Genomic DNA, 23715 nt, shown 5'->3' on the forward strand with positions numbered 1-23715 from the left:
GAGGGAAGGAGGCGGAAGCGGAAGAAGGGAAGGAGGGAGGAAGCAGAAGAAGGGAAGGAGGGAGAAGGGAAGGAGGAAGAAGGGAAGGAGGCGGAGGCGGAAGAACGGAAGGAGGGAGGAGGAAGAAGGAGGAAGGGAAGGGAGGCGGAGGAAGAAAGGAGGGAGGAGGAAGGGAAGGGAGGAGGAAGAAGGAGGAAGGGAAGGGAGGCAGAGGAAGAGGGAGGAGGAAGAAGGGAAAGAGGGCGGAGGAAGAAGGAAAAAGAGACCCAAAGGCATCCCCCTTCCCTTCTTCCGCCTCCTTCCCTTTCTTCCTCCTCCCTCCTTCCATTCTTCAGCCTCCGCCTCTGCCCCCTTCCCTCCTCCCTCCTTCTCTTATTCCTCCTCCCTCCTTCCCTTCTTCCTCCTTCTCATCGTCTGTGGTGATGGATTGCAGATTTTTTTTTTCCCTTCCCTTGCATCTTCGTCCCAGGTTACGCCCGAGCGCTTGCTGCGTCCACTTCGGCAGCTGGTTTCCCCGCCGTGGATCCTCCACTTCGGCTGCTGCTTTCCCATTTCCACCGATTCTTCCTCCCTCGCCATCAAACGCAGAAATTTGTTTCCAGAAAAATAATCCAAAGTTAACAAACACAACATAGTTTTGGAAATTTGGAATTTTATTTCTCAAAAACCAATTCCAGAAATAAATTTCTGGAAACTTCTTTCCAGAAACATATTTCTGGCCATCAAACGCTACCTAAAAGTTTGACAAACTTGTCATATTTATGACCCATTCTGTACAACAAACATACGATGCATAGCTCTGAAAGCAGACGGATGATTCTGTGGGCTGGACATTGTTCATGCTTCCAACCTCAAGTTGCCAAGTGCATACAGTTCCATCTGATGAAGAAGTAGCGAAACGATGTCCACAATGATCAAATCTTAAAGCTGATATTGATGCTAAGGCATAAGGTGCAGGAACATTTGCAGCAGGAAGAATGCCATAAGTTGCTGCAGCTGTGTCCTTACCAAACTGCAAAAGGCCATGAAACATTTCATGAAAAAAACAGCAATTTCTAGACAGCAAAGTTGAATAAACTCGAGAAACAGTTCCACAGTGAGGATTACATAATTTAACAACAGCTTATGAGCACTTGGAACAAAAGGGCACACCATAATAACGACGGTACAAATAATAGGATCCAGGCCAGTAAAAGAGGCTAATAATGACGGTACAAATAATAGGATCCAGGACAGTAAAAGAGGCAATAAGATAGGTTGCCAAATAGAAAACACAAATTTTCTTCTTGCTATCGACCTTTTATCAAATTTATTAGTTACCAATCTCCACCGTCCTACTGAAGATGTTAGCTGCTATGTTAAAATGTGCTATGGAATACAGGTTTTATGAACACAAACAGCATTACCAACGGGCTTCCTCTCCAGCCTCTCCTCATCTGAAACATCCAAATGCACCCATTTTGGCAAGGGTTTGAATGGATAAGGAAGAATCCCTTCTCAACTTGAATGTACCCTTACTAAAGATGTTTGGTAAGATGAATTGGCTCATTCATATCTAGAATTGGTTAAGCCAGTCAGGCTGCTTTTATTTTATGCTATGATACCCTGAACTAAAGTGTTAAAGCAAGTCCAGGACAAGAACACTACACATGAAATGTGGAAACTACTATCCTTCTTTTCACACACTTATCCATCACAAACTGTCAGAAGGGGAAAAAAGAGTATGGCATCACAGCTTATATTTTAGATGATCACGCAATTGAACTCTTGGTTTTTATCCTCTCTTCCTAATTTTAAGTAAATTCCCTTCCATGGCTTCAACCTGGTGATGAAAATGAACTCTCTCTCTCTCTCTCTCTCTCTCACACACACACACACACACACACACACACACACACACATATATATATATATATATATATATAATTTTGAAAAAGGTAACTTTACCTGACAGCTTGTGAACCATCAACTAAGTTAATTGGATCATAAACCAGTTCACACAATCTTCATATTAAAAGTTCACATATTCAAAAAATTACACACACATAGTTTTACAGGCATAGCATATCGCCAGAACTGTTAAAGCAGCAACAAGCCAGCCAAATGGCCTAACAACTACCATAGTCGAGTCAATCTCCATAAAAATCACGTCAGCCCAATGAAATTAGTTATACTAATATTGACTTTAAAATGGCATTTATTGTTAAAATATAAATCCTTCACCAGCACGTTGAAGAGGAGTCTCTTAGGATTCCACCTCCTTGTAGAATGTGTTAAAATATTTAATGTCCTTGTAACATGTGAAGAGTCTCCTAGGATTCTATGTTATAGTTAATATCCTTGTTATATGGGAAGTCTCCTAGGATTCTATGTTGTAGTTAATATCCTTGTAATATGTGAAGTCTCTTAGGTTTCTATGATGTAATTAATGTCCTTAGAGCTTGTGAAATCTCCTAGGATTCTAGGATTGGAGACTCTTAGAATTCTGAAAATGAGATTATAAATAGAGGCCGTGCAAACCATTTTGGCTACGGCTTCTTTTCCTCAGTTTCTTCTTGTTTTCATTCTCTCTCTCTCTCTCTCTCTCTCTCTCTCTCTCTCTCTCTATCTTCCTGCGTGAGTGCTGTTTTCGGGTTACAGATATTGGTGCTACATTTCTATCATGGTATCAGAGCGCCAGGTTACGTTATCTCTACCAAACGAAATGCCCAAACAGGTCTGATCTGGTTAGAACTCTTTTCTCATCTTGTCTCTATCCTGAATTTACTTTTCTCTTGCGTAATTCTTGTTCCTTTTTCTTCTTGCTTACCAAGGACACATCTTGTTATATCGTGTCTTCTTTCCCTCTCATCTTCTACCTATATACCATTCCTTTCTGCTGTCATGGAAAACCTTTCGCATTCTGGCATGTCCTCAAGTTTTCTTCCTCACCTTATTACCGAAAAACTCAACCATGAGAATTATCTGATCTGGAAAAGGCAAATCATGCCTTTCATAAGAAATCAAGGCCTCTTTGGACATCTCGATGGTTCAACAAAGGCTCCACCAATATCCGTCTTACAGGAAATAAAAAATGAGGCAGGAGAAGTTATTGTTGTTCATGAAGACAACAATCCTGAACATGCTATGTGGATGAGACGTGATCAAAGTCTGGTTGCGTATATTTTGTCCACTTTATCTCAACAAGTGTTACTTTCAGTTTCTGATGATTGTACTGCAGAAGAATTATGGGAAACCCTTGCTGATACCTTTTCCCAAATATCAGAAGCTCGAATTATGTACTTAAAGAAAGAATTTCAGAATTTGAGCAAAGGTTCAACGTCTATCATGGATTATTTGGGGCGTATTAAGGCCGTCGCAGACCAACTTGCTGCCTCAGGGAATAACATTTCTGATAAGGAAAAGGTGCAGCAAACCTTGAATGGACTTGGGCATGATTATCATGCTTTTATTACAGCTCTTGAGGTCCTTCATGTTCTGCCTTCCTTCAACGAACTACAAGGTAAACTTCTCCAACATGAAATGAATATGAAAAGAGTCATTGAAAGGACTGATCAAGGGAACTCCCAAAATGTGTTGGCTATGAATGTAAAGTTTGGTAAGAGCCATGGGAACTCCAACCATGGTGGTCGTGGCATTCTACCAACACCACATAACCAAGGTATGTCTCCTTTGGATACTTCAAGAAAAATACCAATTTGTTTTCAGTGCAACAAGAAAGGACACATGAAGGCACAATGTTGGTTTAATCCTCAAAATAAAAACAAATGGGTAAGACATGATTATAAACAAGGAGGACAAAGTTCTAAATCCACCGCTGAAGATATGCAACAGCTATTGATGGCCGCATTCTCAAAGATGACTATAAAGCAAAATGAGCAGGGAGAATGGTTCTTGGATTCAAGTGCAGCTACCCATGTGACAGGAAATGCAGGTAAACTGACTAACTTATCCCCTCATTACGGTAGAAGTTGCATTATAACAGGTGATGGAAAATCTCATCCTATTACACATATTGGAAATGCACATATTCCATTGTCATCCTCGTCTCTATCACTGTCTAATGTTGTTCTTGCTCCCAATATCAAAAAGAACATCATATCCATTTCTAAACTCATTGATGATACAAGCTCTTCTGTTGAATTCACACCCTCTTCTGTCTATGTCAAGGACCTCCAAACGAAGAAAATGTTCGCTAGAGGGGAGCGTCAAGGGAATATGTACGTCCTCAAGGAATGTCTACCCAAGGATTCATCCACTTTTGATATAGGATTGAAGACATTTTCTCTTTCTCATAATGCGTCATCAGTGCCAAGTTCTTGCCATTTTCAATCAAAAGTAAGGGGCCCTAACCAATTTTTGGAGTCTGATTTGTGGCATAGTCGGCTAGGACACTGTGGTCGACATTTCATTGAAAAACTTGTCACAGATAGTCTCATTCCAAGATCAAGTTTACCTCTTACTTCAAGTGTAAAAAAATGTTCAAGTTGTGGACTTTGTAAGAGTCATGTTTTACCTTTCCATAATATAAATCAAAGGGCTTCCAAACCTTTTGAAACTATTTTTTCTGATGTATGGGGGCCAGCCCCTATTGATTCCATGTCTGGGTCAAGATATTATGTCTTATTCATTGACTCTTACTCACGTTTCACCTGGATTTACTTCATGAAACACAAATCAGAAGTACCTCACATATTTCGAAACTTCTATGCCATGATTCAAACTAAATTTTCATCCAATGTGGTGCATTTTCAATGTGATGGAGGGGGAGAATATTCCTCGCTTGATTTTATTGAATTTCTACGTGAAAAAGGGATAACTAGACAAATTTCCTGCCCTTACACACCACAACAAAATGGTGTAGTTGAGCGAAAACATCGACATATAGTTGAAAGCGCCATGAGCATGATGCATGATACTAATGTGCCCATTTCCTTGTGGACTGAAGCCTTCCATACTGCTGTATACATAATAAATTGTTTGCCTATGACACTCTTGATGTCTAAATCGCCATATTTTACACTCTTAGGCAAACAACCTGATTACAAGAACTTGAAGGTTTTTGGTTGTGTATGCTATGTTCACGTTGATGCTGCCTTGAGGAACAAGTTTCAAGACAAAGCTATTCAATGTAGATTCGTTGGATATGCTGATGAATATAAAGGTTTTCGATGCTATGATCCAACAACTAAACGTATCAAAACTTCAAGAAATGTCATTTTTGATGAACATAGTTTTGATAATACAAATGAAATGCCTATGACCATTGAATCTTATGATCCCTGGACCAGTACACAGTTATTCAATGCAGATCCTGTTATAGAAAATGATGTGCCTCAAAGTGAAGATTCAGAGAGAGCAATACAACCGTCGGATATGGCTCAAAGTGAAAATCAAGAAGATCCAACACAGTCATCAAGTCATCACGAAAACAATAATGAACAGAGCAACGATGCACATCGGTATTCGGGTCTTATCTACAGTCGATGACTAAGGGACAGAGATGCTCACAGTGAAGAAGACAACATGCCCCACCTTAGAAGATCCCAACGCATTCGTCATCCCATTCACAGGTGGGTTAGCTATGATTCTTTATCACTTGATTTTTAGTTATTCATGGCAAAAGTTGGCAAGGAGGAAGAACCTACTTCATTTGATCAAGCATCAAAATCACATCATTGGAGAAAGGCTATGAAAGAAGAAATGGATGCCTTGCATGAATGTGGAACATGGGAGATCGTTCCGAGGCCACACGAAAAGAACGTAGTGGGCTCCAAATGGGTATACAAAATTAAATACAAACCTGACGGCAGCATAGAAAGACACAAAGCAAGGTTAGTAGCAAAAGGCAGTAGCAAGATCCAGCACTGAAGCTGAATACAGATGCATGGCTGCAGGTACTGCTGAAGTTACATGGGTTAGACATTTGCTAGAAGACATTGGAGAAAAGATTAAAACATCAATGTTAATGTGCGATAATCAAAGCGCTATTAACATTGCCTTTAATCCCGTACAACATGGTCGAACAAAGCACATTGAGATTGATCAACACTTTGTTAGACAAAAGGTGGAAGACAAGGAAATTCAGCCTATTTATGTTCGTACAGATGAACAAGTTGCAGACTTATTTACAAAAGGATTAACAAAAGAACGATTCTGGTTTCTAAAAGGCAAGTTGTACATGGTGCAAAACCATGCACAACTTGAGGGAGGGTGTTAAAATATAAATCCTTCACCAGCACGTTGAAGAGGAGTCTCTTAGGATTCCACCTCCTTGTAGAATGTGTTAAAATATTTAATGTCCTTGTAACATGTGAAGAGTCTCCTAGGATTCTATGTTATAGTTAATATCCTTGTTATATGAGAAGTCTCCTAGGATTCTATGTTGTAGTTAATATCCTTGTAATATGTGAAGTCTCTTAGGTTTCTATGATGTAATTAATGTCCTTAGAGCTTGTGAAATCTCCTAGGATTCTAGGATTGGAGACTCTTAGAATTCTGAAAATGAGATTATAAATAGAGGCCGTGCAAACCATTTTGGCTACGGCTTCTTTTCCTCAGTTTCTTCTTGTTTTCATTCTCTCTCTCTCTCTCTCTCTATCTTCCTGCGTGAGTGCTGTTTTCGGGTTACAGATATTGGTGCTACATTTCTATCATTTATAGTCTATAGCAGCAAATTTTTGGCAGTTGAGGCATCCCAAGTGGCATGTAACTTAACTGCTTCTCAGTTAAAGATCAAGAGAAAAAAACATCCATAGAAACCAACACCAACCTTATATGATCAGATCTTCTATCCCGAAAAGTAGATGTATGGCCAAGCCTCATGGCTATTTTACAACCATGCTAATAAGAATAAAGTCATCGTCACAAATATCGTTTTTGGGTATAAAATAGTGAGAGTTTTCTCGGGTATAATAGCGCAAAGCTGTTTTTCTTGGAAAAATCTTGGCAATTTTTTTAAAAAATTAAAAAACTAAAATCAAATGTGAAAATTAAAATCTAATAATTAAAAATGTAAAAAACGTGAAAGAAGCAAAAAATGAAAAAACAGGAGTAAAACGTGTTCATTTCATTTTTGTCATTTTCTTAAAAAACGTGTTTTTTTTTCTAATTTCTTCGACTGACTTGCCTTTAACATTTTTCTCATGCTTTTGTCGAATAAAACGTGTTTTTTATGACAACGGCATAACACATTCACACAAGTGGTACAACAAATAAAATATAAAATGCATCACCATATCTCATTTTGACACAATCCCCCTCAAAATTGGGATGACAGAGGACTATCATTCCCATTTTTATGAAAAAGTTTGAATGCCTATGAAGATAGTCAAAGAACAAAAAAAAAGTTAGCTTTAAGACCCAGTGCATGACAAGGAGACCGCTCCATCCAAATATGTTCTATAAATGAAGTAACAAACAATTCTACTTGTCTAATTAAAAGGATGTATAGGCTTACACCTAGACTCCCTGAGCTAGGCCACCTAAGCTTAGTGATTCTAGACAGCCAAAACAACTGATTCACCTATGCCCTTGCCCAATCTGTCTAGGCAAGCCCAGTGGCAGTCAAACCTAGGCTCCATAACAAAAATGGGGAACTTGTGTTTTCCATAAATAAAAAAGGGGAGCTGATACCCCCATCTATTCTTCCCTTGCCACCTCCTTCCCCCGTTCAATTTTTCTTTTCAGTTAACCTTTTTCTTGTTGTTTAACTTATCTTTTCTTCTTCTTGCTTGCTAGGATCACAACCCCTTTTTTTATGTCCCTCTTCTTCTAATTTTTGGCTTTTCCCTCCCCAATCTATTTCTATCATATATCTCTTTCTTAAATTGGCAACCATTTTTTGCTATACACTGCATTTTCTAGTGAAGTTTTCAGATTACATGTTTAATTATTTGCCAATATTAGTTAACTATAGCTATTTGATAATGTAATACTGTCACAAATATTGTTTCTTTTTCAAAAAGAATTTACAACTAAATGATTAAAAGAAAAAGACTTAAAAAAATATGTTTCTAGAAAAAAAAACATCAAAATAAATTTTATGTTTTCTTTTTTGTGCTTTTATCTCTTTTTTCCCTTTTATTGGCCTTAAAGTTTAAAAGTTAAATTAAATTATTTATCTTCAATTTGTTATCATAACTAAGACATCATTTTATAATTTACCTAGTTAATTTTTATGTTTTCTTATTACATCATTTACTTTTTTCCTGATTTTTAGATTTTTTTTTAAAGATTTTCCAGAGAAAAACAACTTTGCAAAAAAATACCCCAGAAAAACCTTGCCATTTAAAACCTGAGAATGATATTTGCGGCTAACAATTTGTTCAATTACCATGCGTTGGTTACTTTCTGTGTACTTGTTAGTTACGTCCGTATGTCTTCAATTTTATTTGTATTTTTAGTGCGAATTAGCAATTGTCGGAGATGTAATATATACACATAGTTCTACTATGTGTATCATGTATGTGTACCTATTAGTATTCAATCTTCAATACTTCTCTTTTCTTCTTAAGGTGCCACATTTCTTATGTTGTTAAACTTTTGGATGCATGTAATATAACTATATGACATGTATATTATGATAAAGCATGGACCAAACTTTAGCAAGAAACCAAAGCTGAAATTCAACAATTAGATTTCATACAGGACTACCTCCTAGGCAAATTGGTTGCTCCATAGATGGCTTACTCTCTCTCTCCCTCTCTCTCTTTCAGCTCGTAGGACAAGCTTGGATTCAAGAAGAAGAAAAAGGAAAAGGGGGGGGGGGGGTGTTACCAAGATGCAGATACTTTCACAAAAAGCAAAAGAACGTGTTCGTGAAGATACAAGTTTCTTTACATGACCTCGCAGTCTCCCAAACACTGAAACTTTTACCATTAAGAGCCATGTTGACATAAAAACAGAAAGAGACATTGTTATTATGCATTTCAGCTTTACCTAGCCCCAAAAATTTTTGAATTACTGAAAACTGTGCAATTAGATGTAAAGAACCATAAAATATACTACTATTGCACGGAACATACCTCCCAAAGGTAAATGTATGTGTTGTTAGATCCAACCAAAAACAAAGGCCTAGAAGGATGGCTAGAGATGGCCCTTGCGCTAATGGTTTCAACTGTTACATGGGGATCCATGAACTCTTCAAGGTATTCCTGCTCACCCCAACCTAGGCCTGAAGCCCCAATACCAGCATAACCTGGAATCCCAAATGCACCTCCACCGGTTAGATCTCTTCCTGGTCTTAACAGAGGACTCAAGCCAACCGTTGCTCCTCCTAAACCAAGGTGCACAGACTTCTGGTCACCAAAGTCAACACCTGGGGAAGCAAATAGAGACCTAGCCCATGCATTCTGTGGCCAGTCAGACTCTGACCAGATGTACTCAGTATTATTGCTAGAAGTCTCTTCGAGGTTCAATCCATAGAAAAGTAGGCCCTGCAAAAGAAAAGGAAACATTTAATAAACTCTAAATTGTGAATTGTCAAAAAGTCAAAACTAAAATCTAAGGAATAACATGATCTGAATAAGCTCAAGTGTCTAACAAAGTGCAAATGAAGCACATAGGGTAGATATACTGCTATTAGAGAATAGATTACCAATAGGACAAACTACTCTTCTGGCTTATTCTGAAAAAAATTAAAGCATTATTTAATAACCTCATCATAAATAAAAATAGTAAACATGCCATGTAGGAAGAGGACTTCATTTGACCAAAAGAAAGAAATAGCGACTCAGCATAAAACAGACCCAGGTAACAACTACTAAAGCCGGTAAGTTAGCATGCTTGGATAAAGTTATGCATGAGAGGACTAACATCCAATGAGAAAACAAATATACCTACATCAAGAAGCACCAAAAAAAGTATGGACACAATTCCCACAAATTCGTTTAACTGCAATAAGGGCATTCAAAACTTCATTAGAACAATAAAGCTAAATCTGTTAGTTGGCTTGCAATCCAAGCCAATTTTGCAAAAAAGTTTAGCTGAAGAGATAAAGGCATCCTATATATGAAATAGGTGGTAAGATGCTTTGACCAAAAAAGGATGAAACAGCATTTTCAAGCAAAAAGGATTCTTCTAGTTTTAACAGGTTATTTGAAACCAAATATCTTTTCAGCAGTTTTACTAGATTTTTGACAAGTACACCAATTTGAGTCAAAGCAATTTCATTTGAAAGGAATTCACCTCTTCAGCTGATTCAAGAAAATGCAATGTTTGGCCAAAGTTGATTCTAAGTTGAGTCATGGAACATCTTGAAATGACAAAGAACTTCAGAATTGAGTCTAACAAAAATAGGAATTAAGATCTGACAATATCAGGTCATCCACAAATACTGACTACATTACCAGTTTTAGCATTTCAAAACAAGCTACAAGAGGAACCAATTTCTGTCCTTTGATACCTTTGCTCATGCTTCTATAATTTTTAAGACCATAGCCGCAAATACCATTTTTGCTATGTCACCATGGTACGCCAATATGACCCACGTACCAGTACGCCGGTACGCCAAAATGGGTACGTGGTGGTATGTTTAGATCTGGTTCTGGGTCGGAACCAGATCCAAACCATAATAAAAAGTTAAATGTAACCCGCGACGCTCGTTCTCCCTCTCGATCTTCTTGTGACTTCCGGCGGTTGCTTGGGCAACTGGCGATGCATGTCCGGCGAGAGCTTGGGCAGCCACTGGCAACGGACGGCGACCAGCGACCGACGATGGACAACGAGTCGGCAAGTTTCTTCATTTGACAGTATTTAGGATTGCTGCAACTGTTGGGGGTTTTTTCCCCCTTTTTTGTCGTTATTGTGCTTTCTATTTACATGCTTCTATGCTAACTTCACCATGGATACACCATCATGCCCCATCTTGTTTGTTATCATAGACATCGACCAACCTATGTATTTGTGCTGTTATGGCTTTAGGCTTCTCTGTCTTTCAATTGGTTAATCTAGAAACTTATAGATAGGTGACTATCGGGTGTCGGCATCAGGGCCTAATGCCGACTGCCGAGTTATTTTTCATGTTGTTATGTATTTGATATTACTGTTGCTTGATATTCCTCTGACATTTCTGCTAATCCGTGCTTCAATTAGAAGAGTGTTAGTTGACTTCCTCATAATCCTTCTCCCTTTGTGTTTGTTGATCTGATTCCTCAATACATTTTATTAATGAATGCATATCTTCTTCTGAAACACTGTTTTAACAAGTTGGGATAAGGTTATTGCCTGCTATGACTTTGAGGCCTCTTATTGTGTTTGAGTTTTTATTCAATAAGATATCGACCAATTATAAGTTGTTTGAGAACTAAAAAGATGATATCATTTGTTTTTTCAACTTTTTAATTAAAATATATAATTATCGCCATACTGCCATCCAACATTGACGAAAATGCCATATCTGTACCATCTTTCCCGTACCTGTACCTATGTGACATAGCATTTTTGGTTTTTTATTGGCAACGTATTTCTCCGGTACTAATATGAAAGTTGGTTTTCTAGGGAAAATTTCATATATATATATATATATATATATATATATATATATATATAGAGAGAGAGAGAGAGAGACTTGATGGTTGGATGGTTCTTTTATATTTCTTGAGACTAAAAACTGTCACAAATGGTGCATTTTGAGACGGAAGTTGATTGGCCACAGTTTTTAGCCATGGCCCATGGGATGCACCATTTGCAACAGTTTTTAGCATCACAAATATATAATTAAAAAAACCCATCTGGCCATAGACATTGGCCAGCTGATTTCAATTTCAATCTCTCTCTCTCTCTCTCTCTCTCTCTCTCTCTCTCTCTCTCTATATATATATATATATATATATATATATATAAGTTTCCTATATTAATTTTCTTACAAGAACATTGACAAACTTATAAAATAGTTATTAAAATGTAAAATAACCCAAAAATGGTTTAAAATATATTAAACAATACTTTTGAAAAATCCCATAAAAATTTTCATGAATTTTTCATTTTCTCAATGTTATTTGATAGTTTCTCTTGTTTTGTCTCGGTTGTTTTTGGCTTTGAAGATATTGCTCCTATCTGTTATGACGTCTAACACATGCATATACATAAATACATACATAGACATAGATATACAAATAAGAACAAAATATTTCATAGACAAATAATTTTATTCATATAACACTCACAGGTACTGCAACAATTGACGGAGGTTTACCTTACGATTGCTGGCAACTGCAATTTGCTTTTCATCGCAGGAATTGACGCAAATTGCCTAATAGGAAAAGAGAAAAGTTAAAACTAGAATCTAATCAAACTTGTTCCACTTTAGATTGTTGGATCAGAATTTACTTTTTTTCCTACTCCAAAATGATGTAGTAACAAAAAGGCAAGGAACAAACAAAACAACCTTAAATTTAGCAAAGTAAGAGACTTACCTCCAGAAGTTCGCCATTCCTCTTCACAATTTCCTTATTATCAAAGCAAACATTGAGCCTACTCCTTAAAGAAGAAGAACCTGTCTGAAGAGAGCCTTGGTAATTTTCGTTGCCAGGATGATAAAGCTTATCATGCCCAGTTCTAGAAGGACCAGAAGCATCTTGTATAGTAAAAGATCCATTGCCCCTCCCACCTTCATCTACAATACCCTCATGGATAGAACTCCAGCCACTGGGGCACCTGTTGCTAAGAGTCGCAAGCCAACTTATCCCTTCATGGGCAAAAATGTTATAGACAAGCTCTGGCTTCACAATTGTTTGCCATAAATGTTCAAATGGGAGTGCTTCTTCACTATGTTCTCTTTTTGAAGAATCAATTTCCCTTTCATCCAATTGCACAGGGACCTTTGATTGCACCAAGGCCACATGACTTAACCAAGTCAAGGTGACAATGTCCATATTTTTTTCGAGCTTCTCAACCAGGAAAAATATGAGCTCCTTTGTTAGACCGCAGAAAGCATAAGAAATTGCATTAATCAAAGGCTCCAGTACAAACAGAGGAAACAGCTCTATCTGTTTCACTGTACCGCTTCCATTGAAATCGCCCATTTTGGGATCAGGATGCAAGAAAGGTTCTGATGCTGGTAGAGATCGCAACAAGTTCTCATTTTTACGAACTTCCAATATTTTCGAAGTGAAGGTAAACAAGTTTTGCCACAGGCAAGCTACCAAAAGTTGCCACCTTTCATCATTAAGACAAACAGATTCCACTGACATGCCCCTCTTCTCTAGCAATCTGTTGTGCTCAGTCCCAATAATTGGAACAGAACTCTTAAAAGAATCTCTATGACGTATGATCTGTGAACTCTGATTTCTTTCCTTACCATCCACAATAAATTCTGGAATATCTAAAATAGACTGAATCAATCGCAGAAGTACTTCAGAATTCTGGTGCAAACATGCTAAAGCAAAACATATGCAGTAGCTCAGATGATCCAGATCACTTGAAATTTTCAAGCTAAAGCCCACCTCTGTGGAAGCGTCAATGAGGAACTTTAAGAAAAGCTTAACATACCACACTGACTGTAGCAAATCATAAAGATGATATTCCCATGGTGACCTGCAGTCAGTCTTGCCATTCGATGCAGTGTCTTGTATATCTATCTTCATCACCGAAGCCATAATCCCCAATGCTACAACACAACGACCAAATTCATAGCAGAGCTCCTTCGTGATATGGATCACTGCCTTTGTTGTAAATGAATGGTCAATGAAGTTTTTGGTGCCATGAAGTTTATGTTGCGGATGAACAGAACTGAGATAGGTATTAGTAACATGATATCCAAGAAAAGGCTTCCCGATGTTGCATGCAAAGTGTATTATCTGTAGCAAACAAAAGAGCCTATAACAATGGTATCCATGCCAAAGTATAAAAAACTAAGATCTACATTGCACGTTACCATGTTCAAGATTCCTGTAGCATTTATAGAATATTTTGTCCCGAAATAAAAGATTCCATCCTGCAACTTCTCGTAAAGTGCATCTGCCAGCTCCTCATAATGACGAGACATAATATCAAGTGATTCTCCCATGGTTGAATATGTTAAGTAGGCATTTTCTGAGGAAAGATGTTCTATGATGAACTTTGACGTGCATCGCAGTGCAAGGTTTAGCCTAACACATGACTCCAACATGGGAGCTACATCTCCAGAAAGCCAGTTGCATGGATCAGTTTGTGAGTTTGGCCTTAAGATGCCATAGATGGTATTAACTTTTCCAGAACCTGATACCAAACCTTGAATTTTCCCGCCAATACTACTCCCAGAAGATACCAATTCTAAAGCTTGAAGCTTGACATGAACAAGGAACAGTGAGACAAACGTCTTAACAAAAAAAGTTTCCAAATGATCAAATGCCATAAAGAAAAAAGGACCGATTCAAGATTCATCAGCTATCCTCATTATTAGTTCATACACAGAACTTGAACAAACTATCCAGTTATGTACTCGAGGATAAGTACATCAAAGGTTCGCTACTATGAAGACTATACGCAGGATTAGTCACCGCCTTGAAAAGCAGCAAATTAATAAAAAATGGACTAACAATTTTCAAATAAAACAAATACCTTAAAAAATTGAAGTACTAATCCTGAAGATGAAACGAAATTGGGAAAAATTTTGGAAGCATTTTTCTGACTAACACTGTAAAAAATTAATAATTATAATAGTACATACATAAACACATACATACATATACATGCATGCACAGATACAAACACACGCACGTGCATGCAAATGGTCGTTTTTACCAAAACTCTAATGCAAATATGATGTAGAATGTCCAGCAAGGTTTTCAGTCAAAATTGAGAAAAAAAAAATTTATCTATAGAAAAGATTTTATGAGCCAACAGAGCAAAAGACCATTGTCCAATGCCCTTGTAAAATCAGATTTACACATCAGATTGTTGATATTTTTATCCTTCGTTTTGACGTTCCACATCCATCCACATGGCTGGATTTGTGAAAATAAGTAAAAGTAGGCCATTGGCCAGACCAAAGTAGACATCATAATCCAAAGTTTACATGCATATGAGTAGGACCAGTTAGTGTTTTAACTGGTTCTGTCGGTGACAAGAAGGACCCACGGATGGCTTTATTCAAGGATCCAGATTTTCACCTTTTTGAGAAGAAGGACCATAAACAGTGACCATCCAGCCTTTTTTTTTAAAAAAAAAAATGAGAATCTGGAGGGTGGACCTTTGGTTCACCCAACAGTATATATCGTCACGGGTAGAACAGGTTAAGATGCTTAACTAGTCCATTTCTACACACACACACACACACACACATATATATATATATGTGTGTGTGTGTGTGTGTCTGTAAATCACCTCTCCCACATTCATCTTGTCTCCTATGCCTCCTGGCTCTTAAGAATTACAACTGTTGGTTTTCACAAATTCAACCATATAGATGGATGCAAAACATTCAAACTATCTAATGTAAAAACATCATAAAAATGGGATGGATGATCAGACTTGACAGTTAATTTTTAGAGCCCTAAGGAAATCATTCCAGATTATGAGAACTCATCAATGTTTCTGAATCCTAGATATTTGGAAATAGAAATCATCCACGTGGTTTGATTTGTGCACAGTGCATGACATGCTGGAAACAAAAGGCAGATGCATGTGCACATGTGTTTTAGAGGGGGGAGGGAGATAAGGTTATGACCAACTTACAGGAAGACCACATCTAGCCAAGGCAAGCGATGCCATCATCATTGCCCACCTTGCCAGTACTGCAGCTTTAACATCTCCCAGTGAATTCTTTATGTTACTCTTTGTAGCAAGAATTGCACAATATTGACCTATATTTGGATCAGTTGCTGCATGGAGGATATCTGACTTGGAAGGATTGCAATCCAGCGATGCACCATCAAGCAAACACAGATAAGATTCATAATAATGTCCCAGCATCCACTGTGGATACAAGATAAATGTTAACAGTAAAGAAAGCATACATGCATGCACAAGGACACATAATGTTCAAATTCCAAATCTTAAACACCTCGAGCATGCTGGCCAGCCAGTAGTCCTCTTTTTGTATTGATGAAGGGAGTATATGATTTGCAATTAAATCACGTTCTAATTCTCCACCACAGCCCTCTAAGAGCCGACAAATGATGAGGGCAAGTTGCACATCTCCAAGATTCTTGGCACAGACAGTGACAGCTGAAGAATGATCACCTCCAAGAATAAAGAAAGCAACAGCTAGCTCTAGTTGATGTCTCCCCATCAAAACATAAGCATTCTTCAAGGCAGCAGCTCTATTCTTCTCCTCCTGCAAAAATGGGGAAGAATAACTTGTGTAAGTTACTGGCTGTGTGTAGAAGCTTCTCTAACCATCATTAGCTGATGGTAACTTGAAAAAGCTGAGCAAGTCCATTCAGATCTTGAGCACAATTTTGTTTTGTCTGTTATCATTATAAAGTATTACAAAAAAAAATTGGTGTTGAAGTCTAAGGAAAACACGTGAGACCATATGATCAAGGTGTTGGCCTAGGGAGCTTATAATCGTCCTGGTATATGTCCCTAGCTATGTCACAAAGGTCGGAGTGCAGAGTGCGGGTGCGACAAATTTAAAAAAAAAAACTTGGGTATAGGTGTCACAAAGGTGTGTGTGTGTGTGTGTACATATATATATATATATATATATATATATTATTTCATTGTTTTAGCCAATATTTTTATCATAAACTTTTACATTAATGTTATTCTATTGTGGTGTCATTTCTAAAAAAGTAGAAACATCCTTTTTAAAAAGGATGGCAGGGTAGAAAGAGTCACCCTAAAAAGGACGATAGAGTGAGAGACAGAGAGAGCAGAACAATGTCATTCACATTACTACCAAAAACCCCCAAACAAGAAGTTAGGGGATTACATCATCACAAGGGTACTACTGAAAACACCCTCAGTACAAAAGCCAAAACCTGGAAATGCTCTCATGACAAAACAGAGAGTGAGTGAAGAAAAAGAAAGAGGCGGTACAGGAAAACAGAGTAACAGCATGACAGGGAGAGAGTGAGTGGAGAAAGAGAGTGGACAAAAAGAAAGAGGGAGCATAGTTTTAAAAAAAAAATGTAGAAGAATGTGTGGTTGATACAGCTGACCGCACTAAATACATGTTGACTGCATCTGATGGTGTGTCAGAGCCACACTCACACTTGACGTAGGTGCAGCTCCAATTTTGTAATGTCCTCGTGACATAGGTCGCTATATGCAGGATTAAATTTCCCAAATATGAAAAGGAAAACCATCTTTCTTTTGTAAGTTCATAGGAAAAGAAGGAAAAAGGTTCTGGTGCACCTGTGGAGATAGGAGTTCACATAACAACAGAAAATCCTTATGATTTTCTGTGTCGACAGGGCAAGACATGAGTGCAGACATGGTACAGGTTTGGAATAACCGCAAATACAGTCAACCCCATGCTAGGTGCAGTCCACCCATCCAAGTCTGGACTCAGTTCATCCAATTTTTTTTAGGGTGAACATTAACTAATATATATCAATAATAAAGGTAAAGGCCCTCTTCCTCTTCAATTTTCACCCTCAAGCCTCTTCTCCCAGAAACCTCTCAGGTGGCCACTGGCAGCAACCTCCCTCAAGCCTCTGCAACCATCAATGCTCTCTCTCTCTCTCTCTCTCTGCGATTTTGTCCTCTCAAAATTAAATTAATTCGTTTAATTGTTTCAGAGATTTTCCAAAATTATGTGCTTGTGACTGCACATCATTTGTTCTTAAGGTTTCCTGGCACTTCTTGTCTTCAACTTGTGTGGATTGTGAGCTTCATTCACGTGATTTTACATGTTTTTTGTGGTTCTTGATGACATGTTACACTGTCCCTCCAACTCATCTAGCTACCTTTTTCATTCACAGGCTAAAATTGTGCCCAGGATCTGATGCAACCATGCAGCAGACTGCAATAACATGAACTGTCACATACTGATAATCTCAAATCCTTTCACCATTAAATGCTAAATATTTATGGTGGTAGTGTAACATTGGCTAAAAAATCCTTCTACTACCCATTGCCAGCACCCCCACTTTCATCCACCGGTAGCTTTAAGCCAAAGCAGATGCATGCATGTGCACATGCATTCCAAGCACGTGTAGTCAGCCAGTGAACTATGACCAACAAATATGTGCTTAAAGTGGAGATCTTTGACGTCAACGTCAGTACAAATCTACTGAATAAAAGATGGGTTAACCTGGTAATTGGTATACTAAAGTTTAAAACCAATTGACACTCACATAATAACAAAGTGTGATGTAATACAATGCTATACAGGACCATGTCTTGGCATCTTTGGTACATGGGAGGAGGTTATGTACATTAAGAAAAGTGCACTACGATAAGAAACCAACAAAATGAAGTAACTGACGTTTGTTATGATGAAGGCTCACGACCTAGCAATAAAACTTACTCCAAGTTTAATCAGATATTAAAATGAAACTAAGGGACTTTAGTGTAACGGTTGTACAGCTCTTCGAGAATTGGGCAAGACACTGTAAAGAATAAGATGCATTGATTAGGAATCAACAACAAAACTTGTAATATGGTATCATACCTGGAAATTGCGAGAAAGAAATCCAAACAGGGGCTTGTCCTTCTCATCTTTGCTTAGTTTAAACAACCCAGCCAAAACCTTAATTCTGCCCAGTGCCAGGTAAAGAAGTGCACAGTCCTTTGGATCTTTGTTTTTCAGATATTGTGCTCTAGCCAATTTCTCCATCTACACATGATATACCTATTGTAAAAATGTGATTCAAGAAAGAAACAAACCATAAAAAAAATTACACAGTGGTCGCAGAGGGAAATCAAGAACAAGATTACTTATCACAGCACAGATGAACGAGCAAAACAACTTGTCTACTAACTTAGAATCAATAAAGTTCATTCACAAAAGGCTCCATAGAGGAGACACAGTTGATTAAATTAACAAAAGGAAAACAATATAAGCAATAAGAAAATATAGCCACTTTTAAATTGAAAATGAGCTCAGAGTCTCAGACGTAGTCATTATGTAAATTCCACACAAACCAGAGTCTCCGTCCTAAGGGCTGAAAGTAACACTTGCAATGTTATACAAGAATAACAAAGGAATATTAGAGAAAGAAATAACTTGAGAAAACCATTTAAAGAATTCATGCTTACATGTGTAGGTAGTAAAGAAGGAGGTTTGTTGTATAATAAAAAATGAGCTTCAACATAAGCTAAAAATCCTCTTTAAATGAAGGAAATCACACACAGGGGAATAATGTCTAAATGAGCTTAATGCCCAACAATCACATACTTGCAAAACAGGAGACTGAATACTCAAAAAAGATGATTTGTTTATCTCACCAATGCACCAAAGATGTGCACAGAACGAAAAGGAAAAGGAAGTGTAGCAGAGAAGGACCAGCCATTAGACCAGTTCCAACATAGCAAGGCCAACTAGCAATTGGACAGCCTAGTGGCTACTTGGTCATACAAAAATGACCAGATTGCCCTCTGAAAGAAGCAGGATAGAATTTACAAAAATGACAAAATATGTATACATGTATAGAGAGAGAGAGAGAGAGCTCAACCAATCTTATTTTTCACCCCCATTTTTTTCCTCTCTCACCTACTCCTCTCTTCCCCTCCTTTTTTTTCCTCTCGACAACCATCCTTCCCACCCTAAGGACGGTTGATAAGGGGAGTAAGTGGACCTGAAATCTAGCCTCAAATGTGATTGGTTTAACTTGCTTCTGACATACATATAAACATAATGTTAGCGCTGTTCTTGCTAACTCCTGTTTACGCACTCACCCACAAGAGAGACAGAGCCCAGCTTTGTCTTAATGACTCAAATTCTTCATTAGCCTTTTAGGGTTAACTCCCTTTACAATCTATATGAGTGTCGTGGGCTGGGTTTATTCCATAACTGGACTGTCCACCCGACCCGACTACAGGCTAACTGACTCGCTGGGTCATAACTAAGGACCCGAAACACAAAAAGGCTGATGACTGAAACTGAGAAATGCATGATAGACTGCCCACACAAGCCTTATTGATACGGTGCCTAACACATACTTACATGAATACATAGATACATATACCTATACATATGTGTGTGTGTGTGCGTGTGCGTGTGTAGGGTGCAACATGTTTCAACACCACCCAAAGCTCACAATTACCACTAAAGGTTTACAGCAAGGAAGTGAAAAAAAGGACAAGGAAGATACTTCGTGATGAAATTGCAAGTTGATGGTCATACATGACATGAGAATATATAGTCTTTTTCAAATACTGCTCCCAAGCAAAACAGCGGTCAATCTCAATATGTTTAATTTTTTTTGCAGAACATGTAGTTTTTAGCTATGCAAACAGCATTCTTATTGCCAAACAGAGATTTGGTGAAGCAATTATCTGGATTCCCAGATCTCCAATAATATTTCTAAACGGTGCTATCTATATATTACTAAATTACTAAATTACCAATAGCCATGGCTCTGTGTTCAGACTCATTTGATCAAAAGGAAAATTTTATTCTGCTTCAAGAAACATCATGGGACCAAGAACAATGAAGCCATCTAAAAACACTGAGAAAGGAAAACATTGTTTGAGTGTCTTTCCACCACCCCCTCCCCGACAAAGGTAGTAAGCAAATAATGCAAGAATAGTGATGGAAGATGATATAATTCTCCAATACTATTGCCTTCCTTAGGACATGTTTTTGCTTCCAAAATGGCACTTAAGGCATGTTTGGGTGACAGTTGAAACTGCGTTTGAAAAACCCATTTTTGACAATAACCTGGAACAACCACCCCATCCCCCTCCTTCCCAAGGTTTTTCACATAAAATGTTGTTTCCGTCTTATTATAAATCCTAAACAAAACACAAGGCAATTAGAATAAACAAATAACAAGCTTCTAACAGATTAACAACATATGCTTAAAATTTTTTGAAACTTTCTTCAGTCTATGACATCTCTCTAATGATTCTTTTGCTAAAAAGGTTTTTGCATTAAAAATAGAACAAAAGGGAACATACCACTGAATATTTTTCCTGATGCACTCAAAACAAAGGGAATCAATTCATATACATACCCTTGCTCGTAGCATGGTTGCATTAGTAAACCAAAACCCGACCCCCAAATTTTTCATTTCCAGCCAAGATGGTTCGCTCGACAGAACTGAACTCAATAGGTTCTCATGACAATCAGACTGGAAAGCCCAAGCAATCAAGCTGGAGTCCACAATCAACTCTTCAGCAAGAGCAGCTCTTCCAAACTTTCGATGAAAATGCAACTTGACAAAACGTACAGCAACCCAAAACCTTGATACAAAACATTTAGTTGACTTCAGAAAGGAAAATCAGAGGAATTCAGGAAGATGAAGTACATGCCGATCTAATTATCAAATATCTCACTAGAATCAATACTGGAGGACAACATAAGAGATCTTTGATATGGTGATAAATCTCATGTATGTTTCTTGATGACAAAAGTATGGGATTTTACAAAAGATTAGTTTTTCTGAAGACACTGGGAAAGAAACATGGCAAGTCAAAACTAGAAAACAGAGAAAATTAAATAAAGCATTTGTAAGTAAGAAAATGTTAAAAAAAAATTAATCACGTACTATGGATTTATCATGGTTCTATCAGGAACTATGTTGTCAAGGGCACATCAGGCAACCTTGCACACCTAGGCCTTTGAGGACCATCTTAGTCAAAAGACTCAAAACTACTGGGATGTTGCCTAGTGTGCCCAGGTGACAGGAAGCTATGAGTTTTGACTTAATTCTTCTTCTGCTTCATCATCATCTTCTTCTTCTTTTACTTTTTCTTCATCTTTTTTTCTCCCATAGTTTTTTTTGTCTTCCCCATTTTCCTTTTTATTTTTTCTTCTTTCTATTTCGCACATAATTTTGCCAGGCTTAAGAATAAATGCAGTATATGTAAATTGTATGGCTAAACATCTTTCGGCTTAACATGTATGTATATATACATTTGTACGTATATCAAGAATAATCTCATGTATCTTGAATACCAGTCATATTTAATATGTATCTGTATAATCCAGAATAAATGCAGTATACACAATTCTTAAACAATTATAACACGTGTACTAGAAAGAGCATATCTATTATGTAATTAATATCTATTATATGTATTATAACATTCTAAATTGTAAATCTGCTCTTTGGGTGAATGTTAAAGCTAACTAAATGTGATGTTTCAGTCATAACTTTAACTACATTAGTTTTACATTAAAATGTTTAATGTAATAGTGGTTCAATTGTTTCCTTGTTATAAATAGATGCCCATATGTTCAGCTTTGTTATTGATTTTATATTTAATAATGTTTTCTTTTTAACCTCATATTGCCATTTGGTCCCACCCTATGTCACACGGGTACTCCTCCTAAGGAGGAGTACCCGCACGCTACCGGTACCGGTACGGGTACGGTGGTGGGTACGCCTGGGGTGCGGCGTTGACCGCACCAAGTGTGGTCAACGTACCCAAGCGTATTTTCAACCGTTTTCAAACTCGGTCAAAGTTGACAGAGTCTAAAGTTGTCCCTTTTAAATGTTATTGTTTTTTTCATTTTAACGTTTTAAACCATTGTAACGTTAAATTTTTCGAAACCCTTTTTCCCTTTTTCGAAACCCTTTCGTTTCCTTGCTTCTTCTCTCACCGACGAAGGCAATGGCGACCGTCGAAGGCAAGGGCGGCGACCAGCGACGAACGGCGACGAAAGGCGGCGACAGGCGACGGCAGCGGCGACCGGCTGGAGGCAAACGGCGACGGTATTTGCTTTTTTTTTCATCTTTTTCTCATTTTCTGTCGAGCTTCTGAGCCTTCCATCGTCTCTGGTGCCGGCTGACGGCGCTTTTCACCGGCTGAGGCTTATTTTTTGTGAATCCACTTTTATGTTCATCGCCAGCAATTGGTTCCCTCTTTGTTGTTCTTTTTTTTTTGTTCCCTCTTTTTGTTTGTAATGTAAAAACCTCTGTGTTTCCTTTATTTGTGCTTATGCTTCTCGGCACATTTATTGATCTCTCATCTCTCCGACCATCACTCACCAATCACCACCCACAATCTCAGTTGGTGTAAAGTGGCTCTGCAGACTCTGTCGCTGCCCACCATCTGCACACTTTCGGCGCACATCCCCTCTTGCACACTGCCTCTAGTCTGAACATTAATGTCTCTTGTTGTATCTGTTTGTAATGTAAAAAACATATATATTTAATAGTCTGTGAATGAATGAACAAATCACTATTAAATTATTAATCTACCCACCATCACTGTGCATATGAATATCTGTCTTTGTCTGTGTAGAAACAAAATATGCACGAGAGTAGAAGAAAGCACACAGATGTAACGTGGAAAACCCTCAACGCGAGGGAAGAAAAACCACGGGTGAGGAGGTCTGGTGCCCACTAGCCTCCAGACACTCTCTCTCTTCAAAACTTCATTAACTCAAAGATTAGGGTTTACAGAGATATAAGTAGTCCTAATTAGGACAAACCGGATCGGGTAAGGATCCGGACCCGGACAACAAAACCCGTCAACAGTCTGCATCTCTGTGAATCTCCGCTGTATGCTGGGATCAGTATACTGTCAATCATTGCTTGGTGTCTCTTATCTTTTATTCTTTTGATAAATTTTGGATCATGATTTATGAATATGTTATTTATTCTGTTTATAATTTTTTAATATATATATATGTGTGAATGTGTTATTCTGTTTGAAATTTTTTTACATATA

The 23715-nt window shown here is 37.8% G+C and overlaps 1 protein-coding gene across 1 annotated transcript in view; it reads right to left on the reverse strand.

The window, feature by feature from the left end:
* Positions 1 to 23715, reverse strand: part of LOC116262883 (uncharacterized) — a 36294-nt gene that overhangs the window by 2731 nt on the left and 9848 nt on the right. The window contains exons 5-13 of the mRNA XM_031642415.2: positions 21051 to 21279; positions 18545 to 18709; positions 15986 to 16258; positions 15658 to 15897; positions 13877 to 14266; positions 12417 to 13799; positions 12197 to 12253; positions 9027 to 9437; positions 789 to 1012 (exon numbers count right to left, since the gene is read on the reverse strand). Of these exons, the coding sequence (XP_031498275.1) occupies positions 789 to 1012; positions 9027 to 9437; positions 12197 to 12253; positions 12417 to 13799; positions 13877 to 14266; positions 15658 to 15897; positions 15986 to 16258; positions 18545 to 18709; positions 21051 to 21279 (3372 nt within the window). The remainder of the gene's footprint in view (positions 1 to 788; positions 1013 to 9026; positions 9438 to 12196; positions 12254 to 12416; positions 13800 to 13876; positions 14267 to 15657; positions 15898 to 15985; positions 16259 to 18544; positions 18710 to 21050; positions 21280 to 23715) is intronic.

Source organism: Nymphaea colorata, chromosome 10 (genome assembly GCF_008831285.2).
Source record: "Nymphaea colorata isolate Beijing-Zhang1983 chromosome 10, ASM883128v2, whole genome shotgun sequence".
Taxonomy (NCBI): Eukaryota; Viridiplantae; Streptophyta; class Magnoliopsida; order Nymphaeales; family Nymphaeaceae; genus Nymphaea; species Nymphaea colorata.